General features: G+C 46.2%; 2 protein-coding genes and 1 long non-coding RNA gene across 9 annotated transcripts in view; 2 read left to right on the plus strand and 1 right to left on the minus strand.

Annotated features, from left to right (window-relative positions):
• Nucleotides 1-762: 762 nt before the first annotated feature.
• Nucleotides 763-8,976, plus strand: LOC113573733 (uncharacterized). Its single transcript, XM_081719065.1, has 2 exons — nt 763-2,063; nt 7,406-8,976. Exon 2 carries the CDS (start codon nt 7,764-7,766, stop codon nt 8,163-8,165), a length of 402 nt encoding a protein of 133 aa, XP_081575191.1. The 5' UTR covers nt 763-2,063; nt 7,406-7,763; the 3' UTR covers nt 8,166-8,976.
• The window catches only part of dnai1.2 (dynein, axonemal, intermediate chain 1, paralog 2), a 17,540-nt gene continuing 4,256 nt past the window's right edge, over nt 8,646-21,929 (minus strand). Inside the window, exons 9-21 of one of the 7 annotated variants that reach the window (XR_003410232.3) lie at nt 21,839-21,929; nt 21,570-21,654; nt 21,363-21,480; nt 21,180-21,223; nt 20,843-21,090; nt 20,299-20,388; nt 20,099-20,186; nt 19,877-19,956; nt 18,112-18,260; nt 16,577-16,676; nt 13,619-13,801; nt 9,156-9,321; nt 8,649-9,042 (exon numbers count right to left, since the gene is read on the minus strand). The exon at nt 21,839-21,929 is cut by the window's right edge and continues 38 nt beyond it. Coding sequence is in view for 5 of the 7 variants with exons in the window: in XM_027004196.3 (XP_026859997.2) it covers nt 9,217-9,321; nt 13,619-13,801; nt 16,577-16,676; nt 18,112-18,260; nt 19,877-19,956; nt 20,099-20,186; nt 20,299-20,388; nt 20,843-21,090; nt 21,180-21,223; nt 21,363-21,480; nt 21,570-21,654; nt 21,839-21,929 (1,381 nt within the window). In the remaining 2 variants the exon portion in view is untranslated. Of the gene's footprint in view, nt 9,322-13,617; nt 13,802-16,576; nt 16,677-18,111; nt 18,261-19,876; nt 19,957-20,098; nt 20,187-20,298; nt 20,389-20,842; nt 21,091-21,179; nt 21,224-21,362; nt 21,481-21,569; nt 21,655-21,838 lie in introns of those variants that run through there. The other 6 variants (XM_027004196.3, XM_081719061.1, XM_081719060.1 and 3 more) reach the window with 6 other exon arrangements.
• LOC145658955 (uncharacterized) overlaps nt 18,269-21,929 on the plus strand; it is a 5,705-nt gene continuing 2,044 nt past the window's right edge. Inside the window, exons 1-2 of the long non-coding RNA XR_014124853.1 lie at nt 18,269-19,148; nt 20,781-20,962. This is a non-coding gene — a long non-coding RNA (uncharacterized LOC145658955). The remainder of the gene's footprint in view (nt 19,149-20,780; nt 20,963-21,929) is intronic.

A 21,929-nucleotide genomic window follows, 5' to 3' on the forward strand; every position in this document is an offset into this window, starting at 1 on the left:
ATAGCAAAAACATTGTAATGCAGTCACTGTAAATACAACGTAAGCCTCGCCGGAGTCCTATACAAAGCACCACCTTGTGGTAGTACAATGCAACTTGTAGGTAATGGTGAATATTTGTAAAATAAAAAAAAAACTAAACGTCTAGTGTAAACGTTGCGATTAATCCAGCTATTGATTGCGGTTATTTCAAATGGGTATTTTTCTTATAATTGGTTGGCATTCAAGAAATCCAAACTTCGATACCCCCTATGTTTAAACTCCAATTTCAGTCCATTACTCTAAAATTAAATGTGATCCTACTTATTTTTAAGACCTTTAGTTATATTGGAAAATCAAACGAAAATTTAATGGTCTGCATTAAATATCCACAGCGCAATAATAAAGAAGAATAATAAATGATGTAAATGCCTGCCATTACCACTAGGCGGAGCCATATTACCAAAATCCTCGTCACTGCTGTGTGGCTTTGAACATCGTTACATATCCCTTGCTCGCTCTGGGCATTTAAACCTGCCTAATTGCACTTGGTGGCGTACGCATGAAATTGTGGATGCATCTTCTCATTGGTGAAGAGGAGCAGCTATTGCTCAACGAATGGAAAGTCCTGTGACAGACCTGATGGGCCACTTTCCTGACGGGGCCAGTTGCGGGTTGATTTGCACATCCGATGAGAGGCTCGACTGTGTGGGCACACACAGCCTGTGTGTCATAAGCAACCGGTTTCTTGTGTTCGGCTTGTACATCATAGCAGAGGCAGGCTCTGTGATATTATTTCTATCCATAGCTAAGCCATCCGTCACAGCATGTGAAAATGAACACGGTTCGGTGGCCTGGATGCTTCTGAAGGGTTGTTGCACCAGTTTGTAAGGCACACGCCATACGGTGGTTTTACCTTAAATAGTAGAATTCAGTAGATACCTGTGCGCAAGGACGACAAAGACATTAAAGGTGTAGCACCGAGCAGGAAAAGGAGTCACTTAACCCCAGCGACTGAACGATCAGACCATCCCAAGTAGACCAGCAGAGATGTTCATGAACAATGGGTCATTTCGGTACAATCTCACTCGGTAGCAGACGCAGTAATTCTTCATTTCGTGCATAATCTGCCAAGTCAACTTCACTGGTGAGAGAATGAACAGCAAACTGATGACAGCGTCTATGATTCTTTATATGACAGCCTTTGACCCTCGTTTGGTGTTCCTGAGCGCGATTAAAGCTGCCGGTTACGCACTCTCTCTCTCCGAGTCCGCGTCTGCCTCAGTTTCGCACCTAGAAGCGCATAAATTTAAAGTGCTGTCGCTAGATGACCATTGGGGATTGTCATTTGCATCTTAATGGTTCGCTTCCCATCCAAATCAGTGCGAATAGGCCTAACGGAGCTACTCCATTAGAGTCTTAGCCTCATGAATATGATAGCACGCCATTTATTAAACAGGTCTTTGTTACTGCTGCATAGCTTCCCAACGTTCATTTCTGCTACATGCGAGTCTGGTGTGCTGCTTTGCGTGAGGAAAGCAAAGCCGTAGCCCAAACGTGCTATTCTCAAGGTGCGCAACGAGTCGAAACCTATCCAAAAGTGGCGCTGCTGTTTTCCAAAGGCCCATACTTTCACCGACCATTGATCCGGGACTACACGGCACTCTTCTGGTCGTGGTTAATTTCATCCGCGCTGATTTTAACGCACCGGGGCAAAATGTCTTAACTTTGCCGCAAAAAGATGCGCGTTACAGCGCGCCGGTTAGAGTGGCCGCTTAGCGCGCTGTGAGCGCCGGTTTTTTCCGCACCCCGGTCCTCGCCGCCGCAAACGACGCATGTGCGCCCTCCCTTCGCCCGCGCGCAGCACGCGCTTCAGGGATTCCGCGGAGTCCGGCATTCGCGTGGAGTCGGCGCGGTGCTCGCGCGTTGCCGTTCCCCGCTGCCCGTGAGGCGACGGTCGCGCTACAGCGAATCAGACTGGTACAGGAACCACATTGGTACAGGAATCAGACCGGTACAGAATCAGACTGGTACAGGTGTTCATGCTTCTCTGCGGTTTCCTTCAAACATCGCGTCGGAGTCTCCAGGTATTTCACTTTTTTGTTCACCGCGGACGCTTTAGGTGATGAATTCCAACGCCATCGAATGAGCATAGAGATATTTAGTCTAATATGACTCGTCTTCTTCTCATGTGAGCCCCGTATCGTACTTGCGTTTGGGGTTGCATCATTGTTGCCTTTAACCACCGGAGCTCTCCGACGGTTCGGCGTGAATATGCACAAAGCGCAAGCAGGGTGCTTTGCTTTTACCATCTTTAAGGTCGTATTTGAAGTCTCCATTCGTTTAAATGCTTGTGAATAAGACTCCACCTCAGTTGTTTGTTGCCGTTGGGTTGCTGGTCGGAATATCCCGTTGCGGTAGGTCGGAGACATGCAGACCTGGTGCTTGGAGGACGCATGATTTCATTTGGAAGTAACAGCCCAGCCAAATTATCTCCGCCGGGTTTTCATGATCAGAACAGAACACCTTATCGGTCTTCAAAGTTGCCGCGAAAAGCCGAAGGCGCTCATTCTCACGGTGGCTGCGTAAAACGCGTTTTCTTCTTTTTATGTGTTTATTTAACCTTAAAACTGCACGTAGACCGTGCAGACCATGATGTTTTTGCAAGCGCTTCCCAAGCGTTAACATCATAAATAGTTTCGGTAAGAACAGAAACATGGGTGTTAAAAAGCTGCCAGATTACACCCATAAAAAACGTCCCTTCTCGAGTAACGTTAACTCTAAAGGCTCCAACCGGGAGAACATATGCGGGGGCTCTTCTGGGCTAATTAAACATTTCCTCCAGTGCGCCTAGTCTCGAACTGTCAATGGCGGAAAAAAATGGGAAGACACAAGTATTTTATCGTTCGTGTTATTAATTTTGTTATTTCTTTCTGTTAATAAATGTTGTTATTATTTTAGTTATGGTAACTCGCTTGCGATGCGCAAATGTGCGGTGTGAATGTATGCGCAGTGTGTTTGGAGTGCCCGACGTTTTATGAATGATGTTTGGAAACGGCGGGACACGGTGATCGCTGTGATCAATATTCATTATCTTAGGTAGAGGGGTGTGACCAGTCCCCCAGGCTCCGATCCGCATTGGGAATACTGCTCGCACATGTACTCTGCTAAAACACTATCGCGCTGTTGGACGGAGTCATGACTTTCATCGGCTGACTCCTCACAGCCCTCAGGCGGTGCTGCTGGCTAGGGACTAGGGCAGTTTGCACCACTGAATTTGCAGCCGGTTAGAGTTTGGTCTGTTGATGGAAATACTGATGTATTTTGACATGTACATTTTAAGTCTCCCCTTTATAATGAAGTCATAAGGGAATGTAGTCACATTCTCTCTCTCTCTCTCTCTCTCTCTCTCTCTCTCTCTCTCTCTCTCTCTCTCTCTCTCTCTCTCTCTAAATGCCAGGGCACAGGCACTGATTGTAATAGTCTCCCTGATGACTGTAATGCAGCCTTACTCCTACTATTACTGCCTTTCATTGCTTCTGGTAGAAGGGATACAGGACTGATGCTAATTGTTATGATCTTTACAGAAATGCTTCCCAGTCATATTGTCCTTGAGCGACTGCTCTGTCCAGTATCCACCTGGAGGCCTGTGTCTGATAGGTAGTAATGTAAAGGAGCAGGCCCAGCTCAATGTTACTCACGCTCTAAGAATCATCTCAGATGGATGGCTGGCCGGCCCGCCAGCCAGTCACACCATGGCAATTGGATGTATCCAGCTGTGAACTGGCTCTCTCCATAGCTAAAGTGAATGGCTTCAGATAGCTGGAGAGAGTTGCCAGCTGGTCTCTGAAAAGCACCTTGAATGGACACCTGGCTGCTCTGGAAGGCCCTGGCACGTTGTACGGTCTCTTTGCACAGGTGCAGCTTTGGTGTTTGGTGTACTTTTGTCTTGTGTAATCATTCATAGGTTTGTTTTACTTTGCTAGACTTCAAGGCTCTTAGCTGGGCGCGAGAATATGTCACTGCATGCACGCGAGGGCCCGTTCCTCGCTCTCTCTTTCTAATTCACATTACAATATTCATTATATGAATTGCTACAAGTAACTATTTACGTGGCATTGAATTCGCTAGAACCCCCCCCCCCCCCCCCCGCCGCCCTTTCGTTGGAAGACGGGGAACTCCTACATCCCACAGAGGCCTTTCTTCCCTTCTTTTTTTTCCAAAAGCAGAGGTAATAAGGAAAGAATTCAGTAATGAGTGATTCAGTCCAAGATCCAAGAATATCGTCACAGAAGTCAAAGTCACCAAGAAGATAGCAATCTGTGTTTGTTTGGAAATAATTGGATTCCCTCTGACAGCACACAGCTGCTCATACACCAGCAGGTCACGCTGCAGGCAATTTGCAACATGTGGTGGTGTTTGTTTTTGTTTTTTTGTAGACCATAATCCAAAATTTGAAGGCAATATTTCTGTCTGAAATAATCACAAATGCCTGTGGGATTTACAGTGGCCTTGGTCATTTGCCAAGGAGCAAGCGAAGCCTGCTGAAAATGAAGGGATTGCATCACAATCAGAACCATATTAGCATTTGCCATACGCATTGCAACAAATAGAACACCATCAAAATCAGTCCTTTTCAATAAATAATGAAATAATCAAACTCTGCAAGTCGATTTTATTTAGATATTTTATTTACTTATTTTTAGCACAGTGTTTTTCTCATGAATCAATGCAAAGGAAATGGTTTAGTCCTAACAGGATTGCCTTGGTAATTACCATTTTAGACTCAGCAGAGCTGGCATTCTGGGTGGCAAGCTGTGTGTGTGTGTGTGTGTGTGTGTGTGTGTGTGTGTGTGTGTGTGCGTGCGTGCGTGCGTGTATGCATGAGAGAGAGAGCAAGCATGCCTTTGTTTGTGTGTGTGTATGTGTGTGTGAGAGAGAGAGCTTCCCACATAGAGTGGAAACATTCATTCTAATTCACCACGACATTTTATGGAAAGTAAAGTGTGTTTATGGTGGGAAATACCGTACCTGGCAGAGATAAGCCACACACATACTCATCAGCTGCAATGTGTGACTGCAAAGTGCTTTATATATATATATGAATATGAATAACACACACACACACAAGGTCAGCTTGGGTTATTTTAGACGTAGAACTGCTTGAATTCTGGGCATGTGATCTGTGTGTGAGTGTGTGCACACATTTCCCACTTGAACACTGGGGATATAACATCCCATTCCACACATGAGTGTAAATTGGCAATGGAATATTTTGATGTGTGTGTCAGTAAGCGAGAGAAGAGAGACCGTGGAGTTAACACGTGTTGAGTAGTCTTGCTCCATGCATTTAATTTCCTGTGATCTCAGTGACACATCCTTCGACATACGATAGGCGGCAATTTTCCGAACGTTCCGAACTGTGGCTTGAAGCAGGCTGGGGGGTTTTATCAGCAGAGCAGACAGCTAGGCCAGGCAGTGTGGCCTTTGGGACGTTTGAGTTGTTATTGAGGGAGCCGCCCACCAGATCCAAAATGAACTTGGTTTAGGACCGTGCAGTGGTAGCATGCAAAGCCAGGCTCCCGACCCAGAATAGCACGGCTGCTATTCTCACCTCTGCTGTCTGCGCCATAATACGCCGCCTGCCTGTCCTCATGCAAAGAGAGGGAGAGCACAGAAGAGTCATTGTGCGTTGCTGACAGATGCTTTTGTAAAACACAGCTCGGGCTGCCATGCTGACTTCCTCATAGAGCGTGTATAATTACACAGTGTGTCCTGTTCACATCTGACAGCTTGACCCTCTCTCCCCTTTCCCCACCTCCTCCATCATCCCACCCGTGCCTGGGTGCCAGCAGTGTTAACCGCACAGCCAGTGAAATGGGCCACGCTTGGTCCTCCTTGTGCCCATCGCAGTGGCCCCTTCACTGAGCGCCACTGAGTTGTGGACCTAAAGGAAGGTTGTCCGGCCACACAAAACATCCTTCGTGGCCGGTTAATTCAACATTCCAGCTCCTTGAAAGAGTTTAGTGACGTAGCCATGGCCACCCGTGCGAACGCGTTGTTTGGAATCCGCTTTTCCTCTTTGTGTCGCTACGAGACTTTACGTGGCAGGGATGCTGCGGCTTTTGTGATAACATCCGTACCAACACACAGACACACACACACACACATACATTTCCTCACTGCGAGGGGAGCTGTCTCTATTATTTGGATTCCCAGTCTCCCCAGACGGGGGCGGATTTAATCTAGGTGGAGCGGGCTGGCGTGAGCCTGCTCTAATCTCCACTCCCTCCTCTTTTAGATTGTCTTCCATTTGTGATCCGGGCACTGAGGCATGCAGGAGAGACTGCGCTTTGCAAAGTGCAGGGTGCCTTCAGAGCTTCGCTTGAACCAAGCTGGCTGAATGTGTGTGTGTGTGTGTGTGTGTGTGTGAGAGAGAGAGAGAGAGAGAGAGAGAGAGAGGTGTTGTGTTTTTATGCAAATTAGCATTCATGGGTTCACTATGTGTGTGGTTTTTTTTTTACCAACTACAGCAGATTGTCATTGAAGTGATTTTAGTACAAGATAAATCAGATAAAGGATATGAGTCAGAAACAGAAGATAGAACACAACAGAATGCACAATACACGGACACACACACAAAACAACTGAGTGATTGGGACCCCATTAACTCAAGTGAGTGTCCAGCGTGCGCTAGAGTGAATTATTCATGCAGCTCTCTCTCTCTCTATGTGTGTGTGTTTGCACGTGTGTACGCACTTCATATAAATACGGAGTAGTGTGAGGAGGTGGAGCTCTTCTTCAGAGATACACCACTCACTCCCCGGCCTGCGGCTGCCCTTTGTGCTGTGGGCCTCCCTGTTCCAGCAACAGCTCTGATGCACAAATGGGCTGCTTTGCCACCACGCCAGCCTGCTCCTGACGGGCATTTTGAAGTGTCTTTTCAGTACTGCGGTCTGAGTAAATTGATGGCAGCGGTGATTCCCTCAGCACTCACAAGCCCATCGGTCTTTTGAAGCAGTTTTTTGCATGCATGATCATTTGTTTATTGCAACTGGAAAAAAAATATTTGGTGTCAAGCACTTGCAACACGCGAAGCTTGAGCATATGGCGGCTTGCGTGTGCGTGTAAGACGTTAAGGCAGATGGGAGATGCAGAGAGAGGCAGGCAGCAGGCTGAGCACCTAAACGCTTGAGTGAGCACAGCAGAGGACCACAGAGAGAGAGAGAGGGAGAGATGTTTCAACAGCATGCTCCCTCTTTCTCGCTACCTCAGAGTTGGGGAGATTTGGGTTTGCTACATAAAGAAAATCGCACTTATTGATCGGTGACTCTCAGATGTGGGTGTAGATTTTTTTCTTCTTCACCTAGCTAACTTTGCAATTTGTGCTTGCTATACTCTGTGTAAGTCTTCTTAATTCTTTTTTCAGGAAGATCGTGAGGACACTTGGAGGATCTTACAAAGGAAGATCAGCCTATACATGGTGTAAATGTGGACCACCAATGCCATGCAGACAGTGGCCTGAAACAGGAGATTTAGCCCAGGGAGGGTGGGGGAGGGATAACTGCAGTGAACAAGGTGGCCTTGTATCCTTGGATCAGTATCCAATAGCATTAGCATCAAGATTTCAAGAATTCCTTTAACAACGTGTTCCTGATTGTTATACATCACAAAAGTGAAGCACACATACAGCTCTGACAGGAGAAAACTAGGACACCTTATTGTCGAAGAAGTAGTTCAGGAGAACATGTGCAGAGAAGGGTGGAGGGCTCCGACGACAGCGTTGGATGGCAGAGGAGCGTGGCAGCTCCGCTCACTGTAACGCTCGCCTCCTAAGATGGTGCTCTGACCTGCAGCGTGCTCTGCCTCTCACACGCAGACCTCAGATCAGAGCAGTGGCTCTTGCCCTGGCTCCCAGGCCTGCAGCTCATTTACGAGAGCTGACCGCTCGTCAGCCACACCCCTACAGCATCACTTTGGCCATGGAGGCTGGCGACCCCAGCCTAGGGCTGTCCACTGCAGCAGTGGTCGCTGTAGTCTGCAATGTACTGGTGGCTCTTCTCATTCTCGTGCTGTTCCTCATCCTCTACAAGGCCTGCAAGGTGCCCTCCAGCCAGGAGAGGGTGCCAGTGCTCACACCAGGGACAGCCCTGGAGAAAAACGAACAGAAGTACCTCCTGACCACCTGAGCGTCGGCAGGCAACCCGGAAGCCGAACAAGATGTCCTGGGGGTTGTGGTCCTGGGGATCGTTAGCTGCAGAAATGGAATGGGTCTGGCGTAGTGGGCCTGAACAAAGTGGTCAGCTTGAAATTTGACATGCTGGAACTCCATATGAGAGAAGCGAAGGTTGGCGGTGGGGACTGTTCACCACTGCACTGTATGTAATGATCTCCACATCCCATCGGTATCCTCACTTCCCCCAGGAGATCATCCGGGCTCAGAGAAAATGAGACGTCTTTCTGTGACGGAGGCTCTTGCAGCTGGGGCTCCAAGTGAGACACTTAAAACCCTGAAGAGCATGCAGGCTCAGCATGGGCAGCCTGGAGTGGGCTAGTCTCTGATGTCTGAGCTCTTTGGTACAGTAGCACTCTGCTGAGTGGTTTATATAAAAGTAAAGAGACTCTCGTTGTGCTCTTCACTAGGGTCCAGTCATGTCTGCCAGAGCTGCAATCAACCCACACTTTTCTAGGGCTGCAAACCTGCAGCGAACCAACTAGCAATCAATACTGTGCTAATAATGAAACATGCAGTTGGGTCTTGAATGGGTGCTGCCCTTGTAGTGTTTGTGTGTGAATGATGCATTTTAATATCAAATGAGTGTTTGGGGGGGATTTCTTTCCCTTCTGTCATTGCTTGCTTATTCAAAGAGCCTGAGGAACCCGTAAACAAATATCTTCTTCTCATCTCATTTGCATCTTATCCACAGCATATCAGTCAGGAAATGAACCAGTGGTTTAAAAGTGATGATTGACTTTAATAAATATTTCCGAAGACAGAAATTGTCTTTGAAATCTCTTCTTCAATTCTCAAAGAAGTCTTCACTGCAGATACCTTGTTGCGTGGATCTACAAACCGTGGCAGTTCGTGGCACAAAGATAAAAGAACGCATGTCTGTGAAGAGAATAAAATGAGGGTGGAATATATAAACTATATAAATAGATGCGTTTGGTTCATATACGTGTTTTGCTGTAATCAAGGATCACTGTGAAGTTACAGAGGGCTGGAGGACTTGGAAGGTCTTAGTCCTGTGGAACAGTCTCAGGTTCCCTCAGCAAACTTAACAGTTTCTCCATCTTAGCAACCTCCACCTCTGGGCCCTTTGGCAACTCCTGACCCTTTTTCTCCTACAGAGAGAGACAGAGAGAGAGACAGAGAGAGAGAGAGAGAGCGAGAGAGAGAGAGACAGAGAGAGAGAGAGAGCGAGAGAGAGAGAGAGAGAGAGAGAGAGAGAGCGATGAGTCAACGATTTGAAGTGAAGTAGGTGATCTAATATTGTTTTTCCAAAGTGCTAAATATGACTGTACAAATGTTTTGTTCCTAATCTAAGTGGTGGGGACCAAGAAAAGAGAGATTTCCACTTATCCTGTTACATGACACAGCAAAACGGCACTGGCACACAGACATAGTATTGCCATCACAAACAAGTGATTCTTCTCAAGGCTGGCATTTGTCGAAGACGTTTATTTAGACACATTTCCTTGGGGGAGGACACTGAATAGGCTGCACTCCTTATCAAAGATCATCACTATGGTTACTGACCTCAAAGACGCAGTAATGAACTTAACAAGACACCCTGAGGAACAGCTCGGTAGAAAACGGCAAATAAATCCCTGTTTCATTCCCAGAGTTGTTCAACTCCACACTACCTCCCAATATTTGCTGACTGCCAGGCAAAAGAAAGCCCAAGGAAACTAAACCATTGCGTAAGCTTCCATCTCGTTCACTATATTGCAGCTCATTTAAAATGTAGCACTAGTGGTTTGCTTGGTCAGCAGCTGAGAGGATAAGGCGGCATGCAGTGTGCACAAGAGGAACGTGTGAGAGAAACGAGCACAAATCCACAGAGACTTCAAGGCAGATGCTCCTTTAAAGCCTTGGTAAAAATGTAGCTCAAGGTTACAGCTATACATAGAAATCATCAGAATTATAATCACAGAGTGAGCAAAGGGAAGCAAAATGGAGAGAGAAACCCTACTTCAGTCAAAGAGGCAGACCTGCTCTCAAAGTGGGGCCATGTCTGTCAGGAACTAAGTACAAGGCTCACTGTCCTTTCCTCACGACGCACCTCCTCACTTAGTGTTGTGTATATACATGAAGGTGTGTTGCTGAAATATTTATAACAAACCACCGGACAATTTCTACCACAGAATCCAAACCAGGACTCTTAACTACCTTTATGTTCAAGAGCACCAATTAGACACCAGAAAAAATCTGTCATGCCGTGACCTGAAAGCCAGGAGTGCAAATGAGTTTCCCTCCTTAAATATAAACAGAATCCCTCGGGAGAGTTGACTTTATAACTGGTGAGACTGTGTAGCTGTGCACTGCATTGAATGCCCACTGGTATGGCTGGTATGTCCAGGTGAGTAAATAAACGCTGTGTAGAGAGGACAGCACACAGGCTATCCCTTACTCCCCAAAACACACCCACAGTACTCACCACTGCAGTATTGCTTCTCTCTGTACTGCTGAGTTACTCGCTTTTGTAACACGGTAGTTCTGTCATGGGCTTTAGGGTGTTTTGAGCAGACTGTTAAAGGATCGATTAAATTTGCATTTTTGAAAGTGGGCACGGCTGGTTAAAGGAGCTGATGGAAATCCGAAACCCACGCTTGCAGTGCAGGTACCACACCTTCATTATGCCACCGCTAAATCGAACTTGGTTTTGATTCTGATGGACATTTAGATTATATCTACTTTGTAAAATGCCATGTGTGCTTTATATAGAGGCTTTGTTTGGCAAAGTGGATTGCAATCTGTGGACCAGGACTAACAGCCTGCGATCACTCTCTCTGTAGTTTCTAAATCGCCGTCTTATATAACAAAAGCTCTGCAGATTGGGTGGGAATGTCACATGGCACATCAAAAGCCATGCAGAACCTGGGTTTGAGCTAGTGATTGTTAATCAATGGGGAGTTATTATGTAAGCCGTGTGAAGACTACTGACTTTTTGGGGGGCCTCAGAGTGTCGTTCAGTAGCTCCTTTGATCTTTCAAGCTCTTCGTTACTACTGTGCTCAGCATCCAGTTAAAATACACCTCGATCGCTCAGATATTTAAGCGAAGGATAAGGCTGGGAGACAACTGGCAGGGCTGTGATGGAATGTGCAAACAAACTGCAGTAATTACAATCCCATAGCTGGTGGTGTCAATCTATATGTGCAGCCAGTAAGATAGTCAATTGCAGGCCCCTGTGGTCACCTGACCACAGAGCGACCACAGGAGTAAATGTGCAGTCTACAGCTTCCCAACTGTGCAATATCATATAATCCAGTCCACGCAGCTTCATAGTGCAGTTCATTAGGCTGTTTCCAGGCCTCTACCCTGTGTAAATGATGTAAAGTACTGCTATCCTACAACAAGCCTGTCATTTTCGGTATTCCAGATTGTTTTGTTTCTGTGTTAATTGTAAAGTGTCCGTGGATTCCTTGAGAGGTGACTTCGTTAAGTAACTTCGTGAATTAATTCAGTCATTCATTTGCAGTCTGGATGCAAGCTTATGAGTTTGGTACTTGTGCTTCCAGGATGGTGAGCAGGAATATGACAATACAGGCTTGCTTTAGGGCATGGGGATGGAGCAGTAGACTTCAGAGCCGTGCGGGCGGGGGGGGAGGGGCTGCATTCCGCACTGCTGCAGTGGTCACGGCCGGTTCAGAGCCTGCTGTCGTCCCTCACGGTCATCACTTCCACCCGTGCGCAGCAGAGGGACTGTGTTTTAAAACCCTGAACTAAAACGCGCACACAGCAAAGCCTAGCCAGCATTGAGCAATACACCTTAAAATGGCTGGAGAAATGCAAAGGTCAAGCTTTATCAAACTTGTAAAAAGACGACCCCCCCCCCCCCCCCCCGAGCTGTTTAGGCCAGAGCCAATGCAGCAGACAGCACAAACCCAAAGCTATACGATTAATATGAGCGAGAGAGAGAGAGAGAGAGAGAGAGAGAGAGAGAGAGAGAAAAAAAAAAAAACAAGCTTTTGACCCATCAAGCTTAATGAAAACACATTGGTCTCCTTCCAGTTGACTGCTGGCTCCAGTGGGCAGACTATAACCACAGCTCCTCACTAATCACACGTCTAAGTGGACATGACATCACCTTGGCCTGTGACATTTCCCATAAACCCAACAAAATTGCCATCCTTACCCAGGGTGTACGAGAAATGTACAAACACCTAAATAGTAACCCAGACTAGAGAGGTCCTCCGAGATTGTTTGTTTTTTTCGGGGGGGGGGGGGGGGGGTTGCAATAACAAAGCCAAACATTGAGCATATTTTTTTCAGTTTGGCAATCGCCCCGATGGCAGCTTGTCTCTAAGGCGGCAAAGAGAATGAGTCTGGGGAATGAGAGAGAGAGAGCGTGCGAGAGACAGAGACAGAGAGGAAGCTTAGAGATTATCATTATCTGCAGAGAACACCTCAGTCTGTGTGGCTCTGTTATTTATCCTGCTCAGTGCAGGGTGCTTGCCAAGTCCACTGCACATAATCAGTCACTGTATTCATCTTCCCAGACAAAAGGAAAAATGCAATCACTGCAATGAATAATGCAAGGAAATGTATGCGGAGAGAACAGGAGGCTTGTTAGTGGGGATTAAAATAAAGGGGACCAGCGCGATTATGGCGCGAATGAGTGGAGCGATGGGGGATAGATAAATGGAGAGGTAAGAGACAGTGGCTGAAATAAGAGACTCAGAAAGGCCACGGCACAGGAAAACATGCCTCAGACTGTTGTTGTGAAAAGGTCAGTGGAGGCAGACTAAGTTTTCACTCCACTGTCACATGTAGCCGATCAGAACATAAAACAGCATGCAGAAGTCTGAACTAAAACAAAAATGTACGTACACTGAAATCTAAACTATAACGATACAGGAACAATTGTCAGAAATCTAAACTAAAAGTACATGAAGAATCGTCTGGTGCAGCCAGCTACATGTATCCCTTCTAGCAGTTCAACTTGCCTTAAAGCTAAAACTCTGATCACCACTCGACTCCACACTTGCGCAGAAGAAGACAATAAAAATTCAATCACGTCTGGTTTTCTGCTACCCTAAGAAACATTTGTCCCAACAATAGTAACAGATTGATTTAATTTCATGGTTTATTTGGCTTGGTCCCTTGGCAAACAAACGTTGGCTATAGACTCCACAAGCAGGGCACGACAATGGTGGCTCCCTTAATCACAGAGAGTTAGTTAGTATGGTCAAACCTGAAGGGAATTCACATCTATATCAGCTTCAAAAGTTGGCCTTGGCTTCACAATGCTAAAAAAATGAAGCCAATTAAAAAGCTTGTGGGGTAAAAAAACTCTACGAGCCAGAAAGTGAATCATAGATTGGGCCAGAAAGTGCATGAGTTAGGGCTTGAGGCTAGCACACAGGAGCCCACGTGTGTGTGTCAGGCGAGGGGAGTGCAGACAGGCCATCCTTACCTTGGGCTTCTTGCGGAGGTTGGGAGAGAGCTTCAGGCTGGTGACGTATCCCCGGTCGTCACCCACGATGATGATGGGATATGCAGGGTTAAACTCGATGTGAGTTAGCTTGGTCTTCTTTGCCACCACCGCCTGCTGGCAAATAGCTTCGTATTTGTTGATGTGGAGGTCAAACACATGGACCTGTGTGTTAGTGTATGGCAGACAGAGAAAGAGAGGTGGCATGGATTGTTGGATTCTTCAAATACCACTTTTTTTCTTCTTCTTTTTATTTCATTTATTTATTTATTTATTTATTTATTTTCCAAGGAATGCCCCACGCTTTTAAATGAACACTTCAAATGTGTGGGAGGTCTCAGAAACGACTGAAATACTGTTGTCTGTTCTTGGTTTGGCTCCTGTAGCCAGCATCAGTGACCTGCTGTGGATGTATTATCTGTGGGTGTGTGAGAATGAGTGGGGAGGATAGAAGAGAAGACAATATTATTAGCATTAGACTTAACAGACGATGGCAATACTCTAGCATTGTGTGCCTCTTCATCAGAGTGAGTAGTTTCACTGACAGAAACACTAAATTAGACAGGCTAAAGTGAGCAGTTCAGTACACACTGTAAACATACCCTAGCGAAATGTAAACCAGGCATTGCACACACTAAGATGCCATCTTAATGACATCTATGCATCTATGTAGTATGTGAAACTTGGTCAGATAAGCTTATTTCCAATCAGTGCTCACATATAGAGTTTCAGAGGCAGAGTTCTTCCCAGACCAGAAGCGTCAAGCTTAGAATTACATTCAAGTCAGACAGGGGTGACAGACATTCTGGATTTCTGAGACTACTACATAATGGCCTCAGACAGAACAGCAGCTAGACCATCTCACGACCTTACCTGTCTCTCTGACATGCAAGCACACCCACTAGAGACAACAAGCTCTGCCTCAGAATCAAATAATGCAGTCTGCCTTCGCTCTGAAGTGTCTCGCAGCAATATCCCCATGTGTATTACGCTTTCGATCTTCAGCTAGACACGTCGCCCTGCCTGGGGCAATACACATGGACGAGGGATTGACCTCACAGAGAGAAGGATAAGGCTCGAGGAGCCGGAGGGAGCGTGGGAGCATAGGGACATCATTGTCCTTCCCTACATCCTGTCTGACAAATACAACCCAATCACATCCAAATTACAGAAGAGAGAGGGATAGGTGAAGAAGAGGAGGGGAGGGGGCGAAGGAGAAGGAGAGAGGAAGATGAAAAAAGAGAGAGAGGAGAAGAGACGGAAATCTGACTGATTACAGAGCTCATCATTCTTCATTGTCCTTGGCGTGCGAGGCTGCCCATCCCAGCAGGCTAGGAGCACAGCGGAGACGAGCTGATTTGTAGGGAATAGCGGGCAAGAGGAGGGGTGAGAGGTTGCAGACTTGCCACTGGGAAATATCTGCCAGCCCGCGCAGGTCACGCTGAGGCAGGGAGCATGGAGCAGGCACGCGGCCGGCCCTGTTCCAAGCAGCCGAGGCTGGGGTGCGGAAACACATGTGCACGCCCGCGTCAGGGCTACAGGAGCCATCTGTAGCTGTGGGAGGACCACTGACAGCGCACGCACGCATTCGCATGTGGTCCGACAGCGTGGCTCTGTGATGCAGTCGTCAGGCAGCCGAGGGTCTGAATCTCTGTTCTGATCGAATCCGTCTGCTTCGCGCAAAGGCGTCACACGGAAATCACGGCGCTGTAGCAAGGTCATGGCAAGGATGCCAGCTGTGAGAGGGTCAAATTACTGTGGCGTCCAGCTGGTGAGCGAAGGCGCATTTGCCGTGACCAAGTTTGCAAGCGGAGCACTGAATGGGCGCCAGCTTTACTGAGACACTGGCATCCACCACACACACACACACACACACACACACACACACACACACACACACACACACACACACACACACACACACACACAAACATAACACACACAGACACACACACACACAAACATAACACACTGGCACTCACTCACACAAACATAACACACTGGCACTCACTCACACACTGGCACTAAGCAAGACCCAAAAGCCAAGAACAGTTCCATGATACACTCATATCTAACAGAACGGAGAAGCCGAAAATAACTTAGGACAGCTGGCATCCTTGTAATAATGCCTGAAACTGTCAAAAAAAACAATAATAATAATTAAAAAAAAAAACGACACATCCTCACATAGCTTTCATTTGATAGCTCATGAATCCTAATAGATAGCCAGACAACACAGGGCACGATTATTACGTGGGCACCATTGCAGAAATCACTGTTAACTGTAAGAGTGAATGTGAGTGATGTTTGCCACAGCAGACTGGTGTGGATGTACAGTGGACATGAATGGCCAGGACAGGTGTTTAGAGCACAGCATAGGTTTTGAGAGTAATTGTTAATGTCGGGCAGGTTGAGGGCTGTCTCTTTAGCTTAATAACACAAACATGGATGGGTGTGTGTATGTGTGTGTGGGCTGTTCAGGTGCTGTCATGCAGTATTATGGGATGGGAGTGGAACCCCATCGTCGGGCTGCTGTGGTGTTCCATTAACACCTATTTTGCTTCTTAAGGTGTGTGTGTGTGTGTGTGTATGTATGTATGTATGTATGTGTGTGTGTGTTCTCATGCTGTGAGTACTTCATGAGGTCTGTCATTTACCAAGGCATTCAAAAGCAGTCTGAGTGCTTAATCACATTAAATTACCCATAACTCTCAATGTTACCATATTACCTTTCGAATCATATCATGCTCACTGCAAGGCAAAGTGGCAATATTGCTCCTCTCATTACTACCTAGGCTATGAGAATTGTGAATTTTAAAATAGCACAGCAAAGTATGACCTAACAAAGCTTTATTCCATAGCAGCAGTCATTTCAATCTGCAGTGGCCTGAGCCGGTAGATTGCTGCTGGTCTCTGAGCCTTCCAATTGCCTGAGCTTACCTTTCCGTCCGTGGTGACAGCGGCAAACACGGTAGCGGAGTACGGTGACCAGGCCACATCCCCCACAGCTGCGTTCAAGTCAAAGGTGAATACCGGGCTCCTGGGAAAACACACCTCATAATGCACCGTACTAAAACTGTCTATTAAAAAACGCTTACCTCATTAAAGCACCATCAGCAATTAAATGTCATTAGCATTAAATGTAAATACACTCTGTTCTCTTGGTTTGAGGGGGACTCATGGAATGCCAACCAAAAGCTGTGCTTTTGTTCCTAAGTGGTTCTGGGATGGCAGCAGGTTTCTCGGACACACACTGGGTTGCCTGGGGTCTCAGCACAATGGAGAACGCACTCCATGTTCTGTCCTGCAACCACTGGGAAAACTGTGCTAGTTAAACCGCACGCGCGCACATGCGTGTACACACAAAAACACATTCACAGATCTGAAATCAATGGACATAATTACTCCGGTTGTTGGAGCGGAATTGCCGCCATACTGAGCAGGCAGATGAAAAATGCATCCTGCTCTCGTGCTTGCCTTCCGTTACACTCACAGATTAGATTGGAAAGCACCCCTCTCTCTCTCTCTGTCTCATACTCCGTCTTATCTTGTGCGTTTCCGCAGGCTGCAGGCCCACCCTGACCCGCACGTCTGCCACAACCCAGGCACAGATTCTCTAAACAGCCTCATTAACCTTAAACTGTCATCCCCTCTTCTGGTGACCAAGCAAGTCTCTGAAAACTATTTAGTGTTTTGTCTGCATTGTTGCACTGCTCCATACAGACAAGTGACTGACTGGACTTCACTAGTGAAGGGCAAGCAATCCAAAATGACTCTCCACGCTGAGGACAGCGAGTTATAGCCCTGGGCAGGGCTGCTGTCTCTTTCCACTCTAATCCATACTGGAATTCTCGAGTCCATTAGCATGCTTTCAGTGACTCAAAAGGAGCATGAATATAACAGACCCTATAAATACTTCAGGAGATAAATAAGCCAGTAAAACATGCTTAGCCAAATGGCAAAGAGTTGAACACTGTTGGAAGCTGTCTGTACTGCACTAGTGCCCTCTGCAGGTGAGCATGGTAAACCCCGGTAAACACACCTTAAAAACAACAGCAGACAATTATAAAAAAAAGACTACACCAAGCATTGTGAGCTCTGTCAGAATGACAGAATAATTATAATCATTACTCAGCCAGGGGTCTCTCTGACAGACCTGGGACTGGCTAATTGATTTGTCAAATGACTGCCCTGACAAGGTAATTATGTTTATTTTAATTACAACAGTAGCAGGATAATTTGTTAAATTTAAGTTTGTTGATGTTGAAGTAAGAATAATAGGGCTCAGATGGTTTCGATCTAATCGATGACGATATAACTGTGAACAATGTCCTGCATTTATCTCGGTGACTTAACTTTGAAGATGTCTTTTAACATTGTAGATGTGGGATCTCTGTTCAAGCTTCATGTAGTATTGCTGTAGTGCCTTGACATAAGACTGTGTGTGACATTTATCTGATACATGCTGCACATACTTGATGGTGTGGTCCCAGATCTTGACGGTCCAATCCGAGCTGCAGGACATGAAGACTTTAGGATGGAAGTGGTTCCACTTCACAGCATCGACTGCCATGTTGTGTGCAACGTACGTCTCCAGGAACTGGCTGGAGTAGGATTTGGAACACTGTGAATGGAAATGAGTGAACCGTTTCACCGCTTTACCAACAGACATGCAGATACAGCACGCACCTTAATTTCCACTATCTCAATCGTGCCTTGTTGGTTTTACTTGGAGGCCACTGCACACGGACAGGCTTGCACTAATCACTGGAGCACAACACAAGCACAATTTGCTTCCACTTTTTCTTTCAAACGCATTTCCTTACTTACTGCATTCTGGTTTTTCCTCTCTTCCTTGCTATCTCTTAGAAGTCGAAACCAGGAGTAGCAAACACAGTTCAGTGTGACGCATTACACCATTTGCAAGGAAGCACAGGGCGGCAGGCGGAAAGGGCCAGGAAAGCTTGCATGGAAGACGCATGCCTGAATGATGAATCTGATCAATTGATCAATCTGCAGACGTAACAGGGCCCGGAATTGCTTGTCATCTTACAGAGGGTGAGCAAGTGTCTCAGTTCCTCCCATGTCTCTTGGGATAGGGGGATTAGACAGCTCTGAACAAAATCTCAGCTAGACTGTCTTTTTTAAACGGCATATATTTATTGCATCTATTGCATTTCACTGTCCTTGTCCAGTGGGGGGGGGGGGCTGTTCTATTGCCCTTTGTGCACCTTCAGTCTCTTCTCAAAAATGCTAAAATGCTGAATTGGTTTGACTTTGAGCAGACCGACAAGTGTCTCCAAGCTTAGCATCCCATCAGATCACAAATCATATCTGCACATTCCAGCTGCAGGGGGCTAGCACAGAAGTGGCAAGCCTGCAATCTGCAGCCTGTGAACTGGTGGGAAGCCATGAAGAAGCTGAATCCTGCATCCTGTCTGTGTTGGCGAAAGGCGAGCAGCGTGGAAAGCTGCATGCCACCACTTCTCAATGATATCCTGCAGAGCTGAAGGTGTGCTGGGGACAGATGAGACCTACTGCATCCTCTTCAGCTCAAGACATTTAGCCATGCCAGCGCATTTGTTTAGGACGGTTATTCACCCTAATTAGGTTCCACATGTGGGTGGGTGTGTGTTTTAAAATAATGTGTGATTGTAAATATGAGAGCGTTACTAAGAGTGCATGTGTGCACATGCTTATTTAACCAAAACAGGATGTTCCAGAAAAAAACCATAAAAGATACAATTCAAAGCAACTGTATCTCCCTGGCAGAAAATAAGTCAGTTTAAACCTGAGCTGGTACTACTGCAGTGCATTCATGCTAAGTGTGTGGAGGAGAGAGAGAGAGAGAGGGAGGAGTAGCTGCTGTGAGCCCATGTCGCCCCCTGCTGCCTGGCTGCCTGGCTGGCTGGTGATAGGTGGTAGTACTTCAGCTGAGCGGCGGTAGAGGACTAACAAGGACACTTCCTTTCCCCTCAGAGGACGTTAAGTGTTATTAAAACAGAGAGCACCCAACAGAAGCACACCTCACTAACAAAACAAGCAGCCCATGATGAGTTTCCTAGCACAGTAATAATGAGAACCATACAGACTAGAACTAGGACACATGTAATCATAATTCAACCAGAGACTTCTGTTTGTAAATTGCCTTTTCTGCAAACACATTTTAAACAGTATAAATATTACCAGAAGCCAAACTGTGGAAGGTAACTGAACTCTTCAGTGACAACGGCAACTGACCTTGTGAATCTTGCCTTCTTCAGTGCCAACTAGGAAAAGATAGTCAATTTGCTTATGGAAATCAAGAGAGGTTCCACAGGCTGTGAAGGGATAGAATAAAGAAGGCCTTTAACCTGATGATCACATATAACTGCACTGAGAAGAATGAAGAGGCATACCATTGAGGGTAAACACCAATAGTGAAATAGTGTGAGCGTGCTTGGGACTGATAGAGTGAGCTACCCATGGCAGGAAGCTGCATGCCCTCTTTTCCATCAGAAACAGGCCCTTCTGTAGAAAGCTTAATGATATCTGTGAACATGAGCTCATTCTGTAATCAAAATAATTGGTTTTATTCAAACATATGCAGCAAACGCACGTAAAATACACAAAAATGGTTTCAGGTACAGATCTAGGCTGAGTCTGAGGGTTCCCCCAAGTACCTTCACAAGAGTCCACGACACCACACGGCCGTCAGAGGAAACTGAAAAGAAATTATGATTGTTGTCCGTGTCATCTTTCTGCCACTTTACCTGAGGGTAGAACAAAGCAAGAGATTCATCTTCACGAGATGACGGTGAATCTTGCATTAATATGAATGGGCACACACCTGTGGCATCATGCCAAACACAGCCTTCTCACAACAATCAAAGGTTAAGCTGTAAAATTTAGTATCGTTAACACTGCAGCCTGACTGGTACTGTCCCACTGCCTCATCCATTACGGTCACAAAAAGACAAGGCCAAAGGATAAAAAACACTACAATTTCTCTATCTAGTGTCAACAGCTAGATTAGATTTCATTTCCTTTCTAACCACTGAATGGATTTACTGAATCATATTTGCCTTAATTTACCTCTCAGTCTTCACGCGTATCACAGAACTGTCATGTTTATAGTGTTCTCTCTCCTTTAACGCACCTGCAGCAACTCCCAGGCTAAAACAGCAACCTGAACGTGACCAGTGTGTCCTGTGGAGCGCCCCCTACCTGCCACACGGGATCTGTGTGCTTGCCCGACCTGGCTGTGCTCCTGTAGACCGGCTGTGGCCCCTGTTCCTTCAGGTTGTAGATGGCCACGCAGCCATCGTAAAAGCCCACCGCCACCAGGTAGGAGAGCTGCTTGTGGATGTCCAGGCACATGACCCCGGACATGGTGGAGAAGATGTACTCCGGGAAGGTGGCGTTCTTGAGGGAGTAGAACAGAAGCATGCCTTGCCCCTGCCTCGTAAACTCATCTAGGAGCAGGAACAGACCGGAATCAAAATGAAGGTTGTAAGGGATCTCTAATGACAAGCTGTCATCTCAAATCTAGAAGTAAACTTACATGAGCCAAGTCCAACAGCAAACAAGTCTTTGTATTTTTGGTTCCTATATATATATAGAACATCAACATGTTACTGCAATAACCATACTGCAAGGCCATCTTAACAACTGATGTTTACAAATAACGGTTGCAAATACTATGTTGTTTAAATATTGCTTAATTTCTTGTAGCATGCATACTGACCAGCAGAGGGCAGTCACCGACAGGCGCTTGGCTTTGTCATGCTGGAACTTCCACAAGGGGAGCAGTGTCCCCTCCTGATCTCTGAACTCATCTGATGCGTCCTCAAAATACTTAAAATCTTTCATGTCCAAGGAAAAGAGAAAAGCAGTTTATGGCCAATCTTACATGAACGTTTCAGTCACTAAAGTTCCACAAAGGATTAATTACCCTGAGCGATGTCATCAAAGGTGTTCTGTGTCACCATGCGCTCAATGATCTTGGCCACCTTTGCCACTTTGGTAATGTCATCACTCTGATTTATAAGGATAAAAAATAATCACAAAACACATAATACTGCACGTTTTGAGTGCAGCCTTAGTTATGTTGTTTAAGGTGTGACATCATCTTGACACAATCTTACTCAAGAGTTTACGGACTCGGGATGCAGGTCTTTATTAGTGTGGAGCAAACCATGGCAGAAAGCTCGGCGCGCCCACCTGATTCTCCACCAGCTGTAGCTTCTTTTTGCCTTTGTCCTCTTCCTTTTTAGAGGAGAGGACCTTCTGTTTCTCCTTAACCTTCTCTTGT

Source organism: Electrophorus electricus, chromosome 8 (assembly GCF_041902795.1).
Source record: "Electrophorus electricus isolate QZ-2024a chromosome 8, ASM4190279v1, whole genome shotgun sequence".
In the NCBI taxonomy this organism is placed as follows: Eukaryota; Metazoa; Chordata; class Actinopteri; order Gymnotiformes; family Gymnotidae; genus Electrophorus; species Electrophorus electricus.